Source organism: Lampetra fluviatilis, chromosome 3, assembly GCF_964198595.1.
Source record: "Lampetra fluviatilis chromosome 3, kcLamFluv1.1, whole genome shotgun sequence".
Lineage (NCBI taxonomy): Eukaryota > Metazoa > Chordata > Hyperoartia > Petromyzontiformes > Petromyzontidae > Lampetra > Lampetra fluviatilis.
This window is the reverse complement of record NC_136277.1, coordinates 28,741,289-28,759,036: the sequence shown is the minus strand read 5'-3', so window position 1 is coordinate 28,759,036 and position 17,748 is coordinate 28,741,289. Positions and strand designations below refer to the sequence as shown.

At 45.8% G+C, this 17,748-nt stretch overlaps 1 protein-coding gene across 4 annotated transcripts in view; it reads right to left on the bottom strand.

Annotated features, from left to right (window-relative positions):
- Positions 1–3,928: 3,928 nt before the first annotated feature.
- Positions 3,929–17,748, bottom strand: part of DYM (dymeclin) — a 32,535-nt gene continuing 18,715 nt past the window's right edge. For 3 of the 4 annotated variants that reach the window (XM_078886013.1, XM_078854790.1, XM_078886014.1), the window contains 3 exons: positions 14,558–14,740; positions 13,815–13,928; positions 3,929–10,946 (listed from right to left, as the gene is read on the bottom strand). In XM_078886013.1, the coding sequence (XP_078742139.1) occupies positions 10,797–10,946; positions 13,815–13,928; positions 14,558–14,740 (447 nt within the window). In that variant the 3' untranslated portion in view covers positions 3,929–10,796. Of the gene's footprint in view, positions 10,947–13,814; positions 13,929–14,557; positions 14,741–15,083; positions 15,304–17,748 lie in introns of those variants that run through there. The other variant, XM_078854791.1, reaches the window with a different exon arrangement.

The following is a 17,748-nucleotide window of genomic DNA, read 5'->3' as shown; positions in this document are numbered from 1 at the left end:
GACGAGGGGTGGTGGGTGTTCGTGATGATTATGGATTGGGTAGATGACAAATGGAGCTGGTTAGGTCTGGGGATTAAAGGGATGATGAGGGTAATGGGGGAGGGGGGGGGGTATAATTGCTGCTTGGAATGATGAGGAGTGATGATGAAAAGGGAATGATGAGGTGTTAGGATGATAAATGAAGACTTGGGATAAGGAGAAGTGGGGATGAAAATGGTGAGGAGTGGTTGGGATGGTGAGGGGTTTGGATGTATGGATTCAGGGGTGGACTACGGAGTGATAGCAAGCATGGGGGGGGGGGGTGATGATGATGGATGTGGGACGACGAGGTTTGTAGGTCGAGAGTTGGTGGGTAGGTAGGTAGCTCGTCGCCTTCCTCACTGCGTGTACGCGACAGGAACGTTATGAATGGGTGGCGGAGACCAGGCAGGGCTGGGGAAGGCGGTGGCCAGGGTTGATGAAGGGCGGTGGGGGTGCAGGGTGCAGGGTAGGGGGGGGCTACTCTGGGGCGCCTCTGGCTCCGCGGGAAGAGATGCAGACGTACTGGAAAGTGAGCGGAGTGGTCAGGGCGCCGGGATGTTTGTTTTAACCCTCTTCCTCTAGCCCGGGACGGCTTTGGCTCAGCACTTAACTCCACCAGGAGCCTGGCATATTGGCACACGGCGCACGCATTTCAATCGAATTAGAAAAAACAAACCTCCCTTGCCCAAAGCCGCACGCCATTTAGTCTGGATAGATGTGTCGATCTTGGGGGGGGGGGGGGCAAGTACTGTTGGCATTCACGCGCCTATTAACACCAGCGTATGATCAATTCGCACCGATCTTAAATAATGTCAGATGCTAAGCAGGCGTTGAGCCTGGGCAGTGCTTGGATGGGTGACCACTGAGTAAAATGGGTGTCGTAGGTTGCTGCGGGGCCACGTTATTAGCAGAGGGCGGTACAATGCAGTCCATTGTTGTACTGAACTATGCACCAATGCCTATGCTCTCCGCATTTACTCTCCTGCACTGACCAGTGTGGTGACATGGCTACATAACCCCCCGAACCCAACACGAACCCGCACAGGCGCGGAGAGGCCCTCATCCAGCAGTGGTTGACGAAATGACTATAATGTAAATGTTAAGACCAGTAAAGCAGACGCTGGAGCATTGGAGGTAAGCAGGGTATGAGGTCTGTTTTGGTTCATCACAAAGTTCCGAGTGCAGTACTAATTCCAGTCCGTCTTCGCCTACGTGACTTTACCGAAAGAACCAAGAATATGAATTCCTGCAGTCACGAAAGTTTTAAGTATAAAAAAAGCCCAGCTCAAGTCCTGATACAATTTGACAATGATGTGAACCATGGCCAGGAATCAAACCTAGGCTGCTGGGAATGGAGAGCAAAAAGCTACCCACTAACTTGATATGTCTGGCCCTCTTTCAATCCACTGCTGGATGAAGGTTTCACCATGCTGTGTCGGCCACGGGAGTTGTTTAGCTATACTTCACCACGCTGGTCAGTCGCAGGTTAGTGGCTCATATCACTTCGCAACTGAGGTTATCCATGGCCGTGAATCGAACTCAGGTCGCCGGGTTCAGGGTGCACTGCACCAACCTCTGTCCCACCGCTCCAACCCTATGCTGTGTATATATATGCACAGGAAATCGAGTGTTTAACTGAAAGTTTGCTAAACTGTGCATGCTATAAGCACGACCTAGTTTACCGGCAACGCAAATGTTGTTTGTGGCAGCGAAATAACGCAACTGCAGAAACACGAACATATGTTGCTGCAGTTTGTAACAAGACCGACTTGCCCGTAGGCACGTGCCAACCCAAGTAATATCAAAGTCACTCTGCCCATAAGTCCATTGCAGCTTCTCAAATCTCTAAACTGCTTTTTAATGTATTTCTCCCCCTCTCCATCATGTGTCACAGTCTGTCTCACATGATCTGCTTCTTCTTCTTTCCTGTCTTTGTTTCGTATTGGTATTCTCTCGACGTCTCTGCCAGTCACCCTCTCCGTGTCCCTTTACATTCAATCCGGCTCTCAATTCCATTTTCTTTTATCCTCTCACCCAGCCTCTCATCTCTGCCCCTTTCTCTGCCCGTCTCCCTCCTCTCTCTTATCTTCCTCTCCTCCGACACCCGTCACTTTCTCTCAACCCTTTCCCTCGCGGTCTGCCCACGTCAGGGGACTGTGCGTTCTCTGTGTTCTCGATGTGACGTGACATCACTCTCATCTCCCACTGCAATCGGAACTTTCAAGCTGTTGCCACAAACAAAACAATACTCTCTCACGGGCCCGACACTCAGCAAACACGCGATCAGGTGTGAACACGAAACATCGTAGCTGTTGTCACATTACGAATTCAATGTTCATGCCGTGTGTACATTTAGCAGAGAGAACGTGCCCAGGTTTCAGCGTCCATACGTCCGATTATTCACGTGTTTTTTTTTATCCTACACTGGACATTCTGTTGCTCTCTAACTCTGTACCAAGTATGTGTAATGTGCGTATGAGTACAATGCGTCCTCAAAATAATGTGTGCGGATATCCCGTGTCCCGCATGTAACAAGTGTTTCTAGGGGAGACCCCTAAAAATGGTAGATTTTTTTGTCGTTGAAAATTGCAATCCCGAAGCTCAGGAATTGAACAGCGAACGGTGACTTGCTGTTAGCTGGAGCTGCATCTTCCACTCTGGCACTGTGGACTATTCTGGCAGTGGATTACGTCCCAGAATTGGACTCGTTATTTTCAGTGATTTTAATTGTCTGTAATTTCTCTCATACTGTATTGCTTTTTATAATCAACGTTTTTGGGTTTAGATCGCGTTATTTATAAAAGTGTCGTAACCCTCCACCACCCGACACGGCCAATCAGTAAAAAAACAAGTGTCACGTTGACAAAAAGACAAATAGTTCACTGCGTTAGCCCTATTTGTCTTGTCAACGTGACACTTTTTTTCACTGATTGGCCATGTCGGGTGGTGGAGGGTTACGACACATTTTTAAATAACGCGATCTAAACCCAAAAACGTTCATTATGAATAATATTGGTCGCGAAAGCCTACGTGTATTGCTTTTATAATATATATAACTGTAAATTCTATACATATTTCTATCGTATAAAAAAGCAATACAAATAACATTACAAGCTGTAACTGGGGCTAAATTTGGTTTGGTCTTCGTGAAAATAACACCGAGCACCTCACTCCTGAATTAGCCCGGCATTTCGAGGACACAGTATATACGGTGTCCCCACGTAATCATACACTTTGCTTTGCACATTGACAAAAAAAAGTGGTAGCACAGACATATGCTGTCCTCCACAACCCACTTAAATCTATCAAATAAAACTCGCTAAAATTATTGACATTTTAGCCCACAAAGCATCACGGGGGAAACCCCACTACACCCCAGATGCCTCATTGTGGCATGCATGAGCACCGCAGCTGGATTCAGCCAGGAAATTTGAAAATGTTCAATATTTTAAAATGTTTAAATCCAGACCGTATAATCGACTGCCACAGACGTGCTTTAGACAGTGATAAAGAGCTGCCCCTTCGATGAAGTGTGAACCCCCTTCTAAGCTTCTGGATTACAGCCCGATGTCAATCTATTGCCAGATAAAGGCCCACCCGTGCCATGTTGGTCACAGGGATTGTTTGATCATAGTTCACCACATTGGTGCAATGCATGGTGAAGTGCGGGGGGCATAGGGCGAGTTCAGATAAAACATTTCCGCTGATATGATGCGTAGTAGCTGGGAATCCAACTCGGGTAGCTAAGTTCATAGTGCAGTGGACTAAACACTTTTCTACCGGCCCTGCCCAAAAGAGGTGATTAGAACAGCTTAAAATGCTGGTATTAAACTGCCAAAATTATTTAAATATAATAAACAAAACACTCTTCAACACATTCACTCAAACAAAAATCTTACTGCAGGAATATATTTCACAATTGTTATGGCCATTGCCAACAGCTTTACATATCAAGACCAGTAAAAGCATTGGGCGAATTTGCAATAGCTGCTTACTGACACGTGCAGGTAAAGTTGTTACTTATTTCGCACATTTAGCAAAAAAACACAAGGGGTGTGTACATCTTCTTAGGAACCAACCTTAAACTTAAAAGTAACCACGATTGATTCGATACCGAGGTTTGCCAAACTCTATTCTTCACATCGCACCAGTCTAGTTTTACATTGTACAGAGCGTCAGGTGAGTTAAATGTATAATAGATTAACTTGCATATAATGAAAGTTGCGTCGAAATGCGTGTAGCATGGTGGCCGACGATGAATGGAGTTTGGTCATCTATGCACTGTAAAATGATTACACATACCCTCTCAGTCGCAAACCACGTAATGAACGTAAATGCGCAATAGATGGCAAATGGTTGTTTTCATAAACTATTTAAGCCGTGTAATAGCCACTGAGACAAAGGTGGTCCATGAATCTCTTAACACAAATGCATTTGCCGTGTTCCGTGCAACTGGAATTACCCTTGCCTCCCTTTTAAGACGCGCCGTCTCAAGGCGGGATCTCAACTGCTTAAACAAGGACTGCCCGTCTAGCATGTACTTTATAGTTGACATGACATTACGTTTGTACCAGCTTGGTGAACACAGTATTCTTCCCCAAAAAATGTTGACCGCCACCACTTATGCGTTTTTGTTTATGCGTGTAGGTGCGCCGGGATTTTGGTGGCATGGTGGTTATCACACTGCACGACAATTCCAGCAACCCACATTAACAACCAGGGCCACGATTCACATCAGTGACAACAGCTATGTAAAAACTCTCCTTCCCCCTAATTCAGACTGAAACGAGTACCTGGCGTGGTGTGGATTACCAACGCTGTGCAATCAAAGGTGGCTTGCTTACTTACTATTGGCGGTGCTAACACCACTACTAACCTCTTTGTATGCCATACCAGCATTAATGTGTGTTCCCGAACATTTAGCCTGGCCAGATAAGACTTTGTTGCTGTACGTACGTGGAGTGCCCATATCATTACTACTGGAGAGCCTCCCTCTTTAATTTTGACGAGTTACATTCAGGCAACACACCACGGTACTACAATATGCCTGCGCAGGCAGGGTGTCACAGTTGGACGTAAACAAAACAAGCAAATTCGTTACGGGTTTAGCACACCGGTGCATTGGAGAGTAAACCCACAATTCGTTACTGAACTAGTAACACATTGGCACGTTTAGTTTACGTGACAAACCTTACTAATTGGATGTTGGGTGGTGGCGGGTTTAATGACACATTTATATTTACGCGATTTAATATACACGTGATCTAATTAGGATATTGGGCGCAAAAGCCGAAGTGTTAAACAGTTGGACGTACCCACGATTTACCACACTACAGGACGGTCCATTTACCCCAGGTCATTCGCGTGGACATTGGAGGAAGCCTGCACGCTGATCTACAAAGCGAAGTGCTCAACAAGCGGCACGCAAACACCAACCAAGCGGGACGTCCATTAGTGTGCCTCCTACACACTAATTCCCACTGTGTAATTGTGTTGCACACTCTCAAGAGCCCGATTCCCGTCATTTGCCAATGTCGTGCTATCTGCTGTAGAGCATTAAGAACCCATGACAGCACTGCCAAAAGCGTGGACATCTGTGAAAAAAGGCTTTATAGCTCATCAGATTCCTCCAGTATAAATACATATTCTGATTCTGCATGTCGTAAATATATTTTAAACTATCCGCAAGTGAAGATTGTAAACAACAAATACCCCCCAGGTAAATATGGTAAACGAGTGTGCCTTTGAAAAGTGATCAAGAACTAAAATAGAAACTTCATGTCGTTTATTAAATTACATTAATCAATCAAGAGTTTACGTGGTCATCATCACTGGAATCGAATGGATCTCCGATTCAATCGTGAGACCGGTGGACGGGCACGTGTCCCCGCAGTTCCGTCCGTCTCATCCACCGCCGTTCAGGAAAAATAAGAGGTAACATCAGACGAGATCAGTGCCATAATCATCTGGACTACGTCAGCCAAGTCCAGGCACGCAGAACAAAACCAGGGCTAGGTCAAAAAAATATTTATAAGGGGGCCCCACCCCACCCCGGTCTTTCTCCAGTGGCTCTGACCACACACTCTGTGATGGGGGAGGGTAAATCAAACACAGCAGAGGAAGCTCGGTTTACCTACAGAGCCGCTTCTGCAAGTCGATGCGATGCCACACGCTGTATTCACCACCCACAGTCTATCGCAGCCACAGCTATGTGTTAAAGTTTGAGTTTCCGTTTTCAGTCATTTTTCACGTTGCATCAATGACAATAGAAGTGTAACAAGTAAATAAAACAAGAAAACCATATAAACCTACAAAACACACACGCGTGCGCACCAATCCTTTCCAACCTGAGCTCACCACCGATAACAAACCTGAGCCTTGGTTGTGACCTTCAGTCCTCAAGAACCCATAACTTGCTCAGGAACCATTTTTAATGATCACCAATTAACATACGTGCATGTGAATTTCTAATTTGTATATTTACAAACCATGAACTGATAAGTGTAAGATCATGATGCGAACCACAGAGCTAGACGTCTTCTGACCATAAACTAACTGATCTAGGTTTTATCAACTTTTTTTTGTAAATCTACAGCCATCTCTACCATCAATATGCTTAAACGATTGTCCAAAATAATGGTAACAAAGTGAAACGAGACATTTTACCCATTCCAATTTAACCACCATCATAGTACTTTAACCAAATGCCATGTCCTTCACCTACATACACAACATGCCCGAGATAACGTTACTAAAGCTGTAATATGTTTCTGACCATCAGCAACTTCTGAATGTAATTTTGAACTTTACAATTAGGACAGAGAGTGAACATTTATCTCCATGATTTTAAATGGCAAATGAGTTAGGAATCATTGCAATTATATATATTTAAAAAAACCTCTTTAACGTTGCTGATCTTCAACCTGGCATGTAAGTTGCCCTGTTTTCTCAAAATGTGAAAATAGGTACAACGGCATGTGATTATACAGATATATACACTCTATGTACAGGGTGTAACAAGTTACTACACATACATGTACAGCCCTTTGTCAATGCACTACTGGATTCGGGGCCTCCCCACACCGTGCAGGTCGTGGGGGATATTTGACCATACATCCAACATATTGATCAGTGCAGGTTGCCAAAGGTGGGAAGCATACACGTGGGAGCATAGATATATACAGTGCAATGTATTTTGCCGTATTGAAAACTAAATGACTTGCAATGATCACGTATTGTTCAACTTAACGCAGTCTGACACGGTATAATATGCATAGACATCTATATTAAGTGGAAATAAATTAAAGAAACAAAATATAAGCTTTTCATAAGTCCAAGAGAAAATGGTAATGAGTATCCATCTAACGGATGCACCACCTCATTGATTAACAGCGATTCATATGCTCACAATACATGCAACGTGCACAAGAGAATGGACTATTTACAATTTATGAGTGATACGCTCATTCTACATTTCAGTTAATGGAGTGATTAAAATTTTACAAAGACGGAGAAACAACAACACTAAGACGGTAAAAAAAAGACAAAAAATATAGATTTTTGAATTGAACTAGGACCCCCAAATCGTGACAATTCATCAAATTGCTGGAGGGTGAAGAATCATTACAGGCCTAGTAATAACACAGCAGCCAATTAGCCCTCACACAAAAAAAGGTTTTGCAGCAACGGGGACAATCGATTATGACTTCACTCAACCTATGCATGATCACAATTGCACTTATCTCACATGCGTAATTATACGCCACATAGTATTAATTACACAAGCAACCCACTGCCTGCCTTGGGATACCGCTCAGCGCAGCAGGGCCGCCATTTGCTCTCTACGTGTCAAATAACACAGCTGGCCGCCCTTGGAAAGAAGATGTACCATCTCAAGGGGAATATTCAGGAGACATCTTAATAAACAAATATGTTGAATTTCGTTTGCACCATACGTAGCCAACTGTGCTAATCAGAGGTGCGGGGGAAGGACAACAAACTAAACACAACAAGCAGTTCTAAACAAATTAGTTTTCAAACTAAATTTAAAAGTGCATAGCTCCAGTGGCTTCCTAATATCGAAAGAGCATTCCAGACGGCCTCAGAAGCGCATCTGAAAGCGCGCGATACAATGACCGTCTTTGTTCAACGGTTAGCCAAAAGCCGCTGCAAGGATGACCGGAATATAGTAAACGAGGTTAAGAGTTCAAATCCCGACCAGGGCTAAGCCCCATTATTGATGTCCCTTCTGGGGAGTAATGTGGGGATCACCTGCTGAGGCTGTTGCAATCAGTGGCGAGTCACCAGTGATTGTCCTTGAGAGAGATAGGGGTATACAATAATGGGGATTTCCACCTCCGGATCAGGATGAACAAGCAACACTTGTTTGTGCCAGGGGGATGCTGTTTTTAATGTTGATGTATCTATCCAAATGGAATAAACTACAGGCAGTGAACATGAGAAAAAAAACGCTATTCAAAGTACAGTGGAACTTCGGTATACAACCACTTTGGAAAACGTCGAATTTAGTATACGTCGTGTTTTTTCGAGAAAAAATGTCTTGGGATACGACGTCTTGCTTGGGATACGACGCGTTTGCTAGAACTTGTATGGGTCGGGATGAGTCACCACGTACAGTACCCTCGTATACCCCGTTCACGACTGAAACAAAACGAGAGGGGCAGGGGACGTGGGGGAGAGGGGCGGGGGACGTGCGGGAGAGGGGTGGGGGGCGTGGGGGAGAGGAGCGGGGGGGGGCGTGGGGGGCTGCCCCTATGGAGGGTGGAGCCCCGGGTCGAGGCACGCGACCTGTGGGGTTGAGGCACGCCACGTGACCAGCGCAGCTGGCAGCAGCGCTGGTCACGTGGCTTCTGTATGCATTTTAGTAATTAGTGTCTAAATTATTTTATACAACCCCATTAATGTATAATATGCCATATAAAATATCATTTCTTTTCCTCTGGAACGGATTCTTTCCTTTCCCTTTATTTTTTATGGGAAAAATTCGTTTGGTATACGTCCTTTTCGGTATAAGTCCTACTTTCTGGAACGAATAACGACGTATACCGAGGTTCCACTGTATGCACATATTTGCACATCACTCACTACGTGTTCAATACTGTCTGTAAAACATATATATAATTTACAGCCCCTTTTCAATCCACTGTTGGATTAGTGCCTCTCCATTCTGTCAGTCATGGCGGTTGTTTGACCATATTTTACTTTGTTGGGTCAGTGTGGCATAGTGAAAGATGCTTAGGATCAGTAATCACTCGCCACTGATGTTAGTTGTGGTCGGGAATCTAACTCAGCTTTACAGGCTCATAGTGCAGAGTGCTAACCAGTACATCACCTCCTACCCCAGGCTTGATATAATCATATATAGTAAGTAGGTAAAAACACTCTTTTCATCTCCTTATTTCCAAATCCTTATTAAATGCTGTTAAAAAAAGTAGTCCAAAAATTGTGTATACATGAACTTAATATATTTATGCATAATATGGTAACTTCTAGCATTGCATGTTTTGTTTGCACGCTTAAGAACTGCCAATTGGCATGCATGAGCAGATATTGTTTGTGATCTGAGAAAGCCTGGTAGATGAGACACCGTCTCAATGGAGGTCTCTGCAACGGACACACAATCTCATCGGTATTCTTACACAACCGCTGTGCCCATGACCAATGATCTCATTTTAAGGCCAGAGAAATACATTCTCCCAAGACCACCACAGGCTCAATAAACTAATTCAGCCGATTTGACATTCCACCCATACCGTGTGGTTCTTCGCGATTACAGAACTACTTGTGAAGCCAATTTGTATTTTTTTGCATCCACCCACTACCAGCATTTCCCTTTGCAGAACGTTACAATCTACAGTAAAAAAAAAGAAAACACAAGGAGTGTTCTCGATTTTCTCTATGTTGCCGTCGTTCTGTTGATATCATTATTGGTGTGGGGGGGGGCATTTTAGACGACTTTGCAGACCGGTCGACGGTGACGTCTTATTGCGAAAAAAAAATACACCCATCAATTTGCCCCATAGTTTAAAGAAAAGAAAATTGGAAGCCGTATAAGATTTCCCAATATGCATGAGACCCAGATCCGCGCCGAGCTTTAACCCCGATCTTATAAGAGCTCCATTCAGGTGCCACTGTGGGCAGATCTGCCTGCACCCTTTTTACCGCGGCGCTGGGGTGGCAGGTGACCCCACATGACCAGGCAGCCCTCGTTCACGTGACGCAGCAGTCGAGCAGAAGGCAGCGTACGCGCTCAGCCTCTGCCCCTGACTGCAGTTTCAAGTGCTGTTTGTACAACAAATAAAATACGACAATAATAATAAAAAAGGGACTGCGGATCAGTTTATGTTTACGCTCGCGTGGAGCCCAGACGACTGGACGCATTAGAGGAGGCAGTTTAACTCGCTCGGTAGTTTTAGGAGTCCCTCTCGGTGGAGACTCTCAGGAGTGGTCCATGCTGTCCAGACTCCCCCCCCCCGCCACCATCCACCCCGGAGCGATGGCGTCGTGAGAAAAGTTCCTGGCGCCGGCCACTTCGAGCGTTTGCGTCTTCGGATGTTGGAGGGGGGCGGGGGGACGGGACTGGTAAGGGTATGGTGCCGCTTAGAAATTTGTTGGAAGCTTGTGGTCATGGATAAGATGGGTGGGGGGGGGAGCAGGTGGGCACTGCACCCCAAACGACATATGGGGTCTCCTCCCAAACCCACGGCCTACCCACTACCTTGCGCCCACCACCGCATGTGTCCCGACAGTTGTCGTCAAACGCAATCGACGGGGAAGAGCTGAATCTGGCGTGGGGACCAGTGCAGCCCCACGGCGGTGTTGTAGATGAGCGACCAGACGTAGGGGACGAAGAACTCCTCGGGGCTCTCCTCCTCCACATACTTGAACTTGAGCTCGGGGAATTTCTGCTCGGACGGTGAAGCGGGAGGGATGGGGGTCGGAGCAGGAAAACGGTGAGCGAAGGCGAGGGGGGGAGACGACGGAAGGGAGACGAAGGGGGAGAGAGGTCAGTGGGGGACGGCGACAAAAGCGAAAAACAAAAATTCCTTCGGTAAACAAGTAGTGAATATGAAACACGATTACTTTGAAGTACAGCTTCTCAAAGTATATACCCAATTTTGTTGTAACGTGTTTACATTAGTATTATTATTTACGGTCGACATGTTTTGTTCGCTCACGAAGGGTAAAAAGGGCATTTTAGTTGGAACCTTCATATTTTTATGAAATAATGAATGAATGGCTAAGCTGTCTAAAACCAGGGGCCCAAATTCCCACAATAACAAAACAAGACTCCTCTGCTGGAATTCTCTGAACATCCCAAAAACAGCTCTTCTATCTATATGTTTACAAACCACGCCTCTATTGCCATGGCGATGTGCAGACCCCCATACATAAGAATGCCAGCACTGGTGCCAATACTTGAGAATGGCAACATCATTTCAGGTGCGCCCATGCATTAGGCTTGAAACAATGCATGGAGATTCATCGATGTAAAAAAATCCATTCTTACGCTCAATTTATATGCCTCGAATCTTGTGAGCAGCAATCAATTATTTGCAATTACGTAAATTTATTTAAACTGTTTTTGGAAACTTAGGCAATTGGAGCAAACAAAACTGTATGAGACTGAACAAGAAAAACTAAAAATGAGACAGCCGGTGAAAGCATAACGAAGAGGAATCAATTCTTACAATTTAATAGCAAAGATGAATTGCAACAATTCACTTAATCGCTGGTGGGGGGGGGGAGTGAATTGTTACATGCCTACTCCTAACCATTCACGTGCGCTACAATATTGCTGGTTGATAATTGGTTTTTTACCCATTTATCTGACAACAAAACTGACACCTTTTTTTACGAGGAATCATGTTTTTATAGACCACAATACCTGCAGTCATAATGCAAACAAAAAACATAACTCTGATAATGTATGCACTGTCCTTGAAGTTGATTGGTCCACACCCGAGACAGCTTTCCTTAGAGCCTAGTCTCACATGGGTTGGCGTCATCTGGTCCAACCCACTTAGAGACTAGGCTCTAAGGAAAGCTGTCTCGGGTGTGGACCAATCAACTTCAAGGACAGTGCATACATTATCAGAGTTATGTTTTTTGTTTGCATTTTGACTGCAGGTATTGTGGTCTATGCAAACATGACTCCTCGTAAAAAAGGTGTCAATTTTGTTGCCAGATAAAAGGGTAAAAAAACAATTATCATATTTTTTACTGGCAAATGAGGTACCAATGGAATATTGCAGGTTGTTGGGCTTGCCTGCCCTCCACAAAAAAACTATTTTTGCATGAAAGCTTCCACACAGAGGGTGGGTCATGTGACTATACTTAACCACACTGGTCAGTGCAGGTTGGTGAAGGCAGGGAGCATAAACGTGGGAATGTAAAGATACAGTTTAACAATGGATTTTGCGACACTGCCCCCTGCTGCCTATGGCAACCTGTTTGTCCATGGTGGTCACCAAACCAAGGACTATGCAGGCTCAAACCTGCTTAGCTTCTGAGATCTGACGCGACCGAGTGCATTCCGGGCAATTTTGTCAGAGGCTCAATGAGCTTTTACTTAGTTGAAGTAAGGGCTCTTCACGGGCTCATTGCTAGAGGGCACCTAATTTTAACTTGGGTAGAAAACTTTCCAGCCCGAATAAAAGGATACGAAAACACTCGAATCGGCACATAAAAGGAACAGTCGTACAAATAACAAAAAAAAAACATGAGCGCATGAGGGAAGGCGCTGGCCATGAACAAACATTGAGGGCAGTTCAGTCCGTCAGAGTTCCAGTTTATCATTTGTGCGATTAATCCGGAGCAAGATTCGGCACTGGCGTCAGAAATCCAGTCTGCCCGCGATACGCCATGCCTATCATCGGCACCACGCCGTGGGGAGAAGCGTGGAAGGCAGACGGGGGTTGAGCCCTAGGCGCCTCTGGAACACGTCCGAGCCAATCTAAAGAGGCGCGCACTTGGGCCGATAACGGGGAAAGATTCCGCGTCAGGAGTTGGGGTGGGAGGGGAGTGCCAGCGGAGGACGGGGAGCAAACTGTAAACATCCCGTCTAGAGGGACAAGGGGGCGCCTGTGGTCTTTGCCAACACTTCATTTGTATGCCCACCCCCTTCGTTCCGCCTCCCCCCAAGCCACCCCAAAACAATACTTTTAAATGAACTGCCGTAATACCGCATACAATGCCATTCAACCTGACCCACGAGGGAGCTGAATATGTACAAGACCGAGCCTTAACAAAAGTGAAGACGAAATAAAAAATGGATATTCAAGCCAGCTGTTTATAAGCTCCCTGAAGCAGTGGTGTTTGGCTGATGCAATACAAATTGTGATATTCCTTGCTGTATAATTTCCCTGGTGTCATCATCCTAGGCTCCCGCCTCACCAGGACTATGATGAAAATGGGCGTGGCCAATCTTTACACATTTATCGTGTATTGGTATTAGGTGAGCTTCCATACCACATAGGTATCAACGCTCTTCGCTTACCAAGTTGCGCTCAGAATCTGAATATTTATTTATACCGGAGGAAGCCAATGAGCTATAAAGCTCTAGTTCACATGTGCCCAGTCGGGGCGGGTCAGAACGTTACAACAACAAACAATACAAAAACACAATAGAAGTGCAAAGTATAGGAAAGGTTACCGAAAAAACCTGAGAATATGAATCATTGCAGTCACGAAAGCTTCAAATCTAGAATTAAAGGTTAGCAAATCACAAAAAACTACAAACTCACTCCAGTGAGTCGACATGGCACACTGACCTTTAGCCTGTCCTTTGGAAGAAGGATGGCTCCTTGCTTGATGACGTCCACCACCTGGTCCACAGACAGCCCCGTGCCAGCCTGCTCCAAGCGGGCCCCGAAGAAAGAGATCACCTAGGGGTGGTGGGAATATTGCAACAAATTTTTGTAGCAGACGTGGCACAATTGTCTTTATGTAAAAAGCAAAGCAGCAATGGAGCCTCAAGACTCTTTTCTCAGGAAAGTCCTTCAATCCGATATTTTGGCCAATTCCTGATTAAAGTATTCTGACGCTGTTCATGTGGCTAGTCCTGCTGTTCCCGCAAATGATTATGCTCGTGGTGCTTTGGACGACGGTTCTGCTGTTGCTGATGGAGTTTGATGATGATGTGTATAATTACATCAATCCTGCAGACACTCAGTTGCAGGGTGAGCAACGATGTCACATTCGGGGTCAAGAATGATATGAATTTGGATGGCTTTAGAAAAACACAGTTTCCTCCGAATTGCCAAAATCAATTTACATCCTAATGGCCAAGCTAGAGGTGGGCAAAATACATTCAAATTACAAATTATTGCTGGAGTACTGTAACGTAGATACCTATTACCAACAAACCGTGTCTCAAATTACCAATCACTTTAAGGTGTGCGATTTAGATACCAGTTACAAATTACAAACGTAACCAAATCGCAATACTTGAATCGCACGGGATTTATAGACTGCCCATCTCTGTGTGCCCGGTGCCCGCACGGCGCAAGCTCACGGTGTCGATGTTCTGCATAACGTCGGCGAAGGCGGGCTGCGCGCGGTACTGCTCGAAGAGCTCCCGCTTGTAGAGCAGTGTATAGACCAGGTTCGGATTGTGCTGCAGAGAACTGCACAAGCACGAGTTCACCACCTCCAGCATCATGCGGATCACCTCCTCGATCACCGTCAGGTCCTGCGCCTGTGTCCCGTCGGTCGGGACACAAGAGCACACGACAACACGCAAGCATGCAAGTGGATAAGCGGACGTGCGAGTTGAGTCAAAGGGGTTTATTATACAGGGCAGCGCGGTAGGCAGGGGGTTTTATTAAGCGCCATAGTGGCGAGATATTAACTACCTCGCTTAGTATGCAGGAGATCGTGGGTACGATCCCAACCGTGACGCCTGTAGATTTGGAGTGTGCGTGTTCTCCCCGTGGTTGTGTGGATTTTTCTCCAGGTCCTCCGACTTTTCCCTCCACATTTTAACACATGCATTTAGAGTATTTGGCTGCTATAAATTTCCACGCAATAAAGCCACTTCGTTGAGCTATCATTTGTGGCCAGGTCTCTTCTGAAAAATAACAATATAGCTCAGTGGGCCTTACCTGGTAAAATAAAAAATAGTTTCGTTTTAGTTCAGTATCAGCTTCTGTGTATTACATTTGCCAAACGGTGACGGAATTCTGTGAAATAAAACTGACCGAAACATGTGATCCTGCGCTGTAATTTCCTTTTCATGCAGAGGCGTTGGTATCTTCCTCCCTGGGGTGGAGAGCAATGGGGCCGAACGCAGCAAGCAGACTTGTGGGAAAAATGTGGCCACGGCACAGTATCACAATGGCCTCGTCTTGTAAGCGGCGTCGTGGGATCTGTTTAACATTGGGAAGCCGACGAGTTGACCGGATGTCTCCGCTAAAGAGTGACGTGGCAAACGGCCCCAAGGACCCTGCAGGGGGCAGCGGGAGCGGATTTTCACCTTTTCTGCGTTTCCACGAAATTTTGCACTTTTTTTCTGGGCGTGGCGGCACACGCCTGTAGTCTGGCTCGTGAACTGCGCTGGGATAATATGTACGAGGCGCCACATGAAAGGGGCAGCGAAGTGGCATCTATAGAAGACACCCAGATGCAGGGATAGCTGTAGGGCAGTGCAGAAAATAGGTTGCCGACCTATCTGTGAAAAGTTGATTCACTCGCTTGGATGAGTTTACATGCAAACAGAAGAGAAACTCAACAAAAATACCAAGCATGGTCCTCTATATAACAACGCTTGAATCAGCAATGCTGTCAAGGGTAAACAAAAAAAATTATTACAAAAATAATGTTTTGTTTTATATAGGGGCGTTCATGGAAATTGCACAATCGCTGAGGAACCAGATAAGCTGGAAGGGAGCCAGGTGGTGACCTGGTGCCAATAATTCTCCAAGCTCTGCAGTCTTCCTTGTATCAAGATGTGTTCAGCCAATTCATGAGTATTAATACATGTGGGAGCAAACCGGAGCAACTGGAGAAAACTAAACCATGTGAGGGTGCACCACTCTATCCCATACAGAAGGGACACAAATAGAGATTAGTCAACACTTTGCTGTACCGCATGGCACCTCGACGCTCACTGGAAGGACGGTTCGCAACAGTTGTGCGATCCATCAACCCTTGTTACCTCAACAGTGCTGGATCACAAGTGTATGCCACCAGCACCTGGCATTAAATAAATGCCACGTATTTACATGTTTACGAACTATGTAGGAATGCTAGGAAACGTACGTAAGGTACTTGGGAATAAATACAACATTTTACTATGTTTTCAATCATTAATGCACTCCTTTTATATACAAGAAATCCACAAGCAATTAGGCAAGGCTTTAAAGACCTGTTATCACGATTTCGCAAACTGATTTAAACAAATATTTAGAAGATTCGTCTCATTTTTCGGAAAACACAGTGGCGGGACGATCGCGAGGGCTCAAGGCCACTGGCTACCGGGACGCAGGACAGAACTGGGGGTGGTGCGGTAGGTTTCGGAGGCGAGGGGGGGGGTTTTGTTGGGGGGAGGCAACGTTTCTCAGTGGCGCTGCTAATTAGAGATTTGTTTCTGAGCCCCGCAGTGAAAACATGCAGCCGCTAAAGTAAACGAGCGGGGCTTATCTCTGCCGCCCTTATCCAAACCCTCCCCCCCCGCCCGCCATGGCCCCGCCGGCCGAGCCCTTTCCCATTAATTAGCGATTAGGCTGCCGTCGCCGTCTGGGATGATATCGCGGCGGACGGACGGGCAGTCTGCGCCCCTGCGGACGGACGCACAAGCGGACACCGCGATACGATAACAAGTCACGAGCGAGTAGGACGAGGGTTTAAGGGGGGCCGCGAGGGGTGGGGACGGTGCTATTGGAGGGTGGCGGTAGCAGGCAGTGGCGGGGAAGTAGGGGCTATGGGAGAGCCAATTTTTTTTTCCTAAACCCAAACTAAACACAAACGGGATTACAGAAATCCAGGCCCCAGACCAAAAGCAAAACCTGTGATGGAAAAGTATCAAAGTTTGTTTTTTAATCGTACAAAAAGGCAAAGAAAAGAAGATATCACGGTGTGGTCTGCTGGGCAGGCGACAGCGCTGCAGTTCAGTGCACACAGAACGTGAGCTTCTGTCTGGGCTGGGGTTCAATCTCGGCTCAACGGGACCACGGGCGGGGGGTGGCAGGGGCTGAGGAAGGGAGAGGTGGCTGGCTGCCGATTCTTTCTCTGGACTGTACTGTACCACTCTGCAGAACGTTCCGGTCAAACCCGTAAAACCTCAAAACGCGCAAAATATGCACACGTAAAAAACCGCAAACAGGGGACAGAGCTTTCTGTAAATGCATGCTCAAGCCAAACCTTCTGTTTTAACAATGCTTAATCTTCAATTATAACATAATTATTTAATTCATAATACATTATTATAGTTATTCAAAATGTGTATGAAGGTCTCAACCAGACTCAACCCTCGATTTAAGAAAAGTTCCATGCATCTGGAAAATATTCAAATTCTTGCATGAATTGAAATATTTTGTAACGTGCACAACCCTTGTTCAAGCACTGCCCTGTTGCCTGGGCGGTGAAGTCTCAATCACATCATCATGATCACAATAATGGCTCCTACCCTCACTGGATATTCAGATTCCCCATTCCTGCACGATCCACAAGTCGTTAAACGTGCTCATTGCCAACACACACATTCAA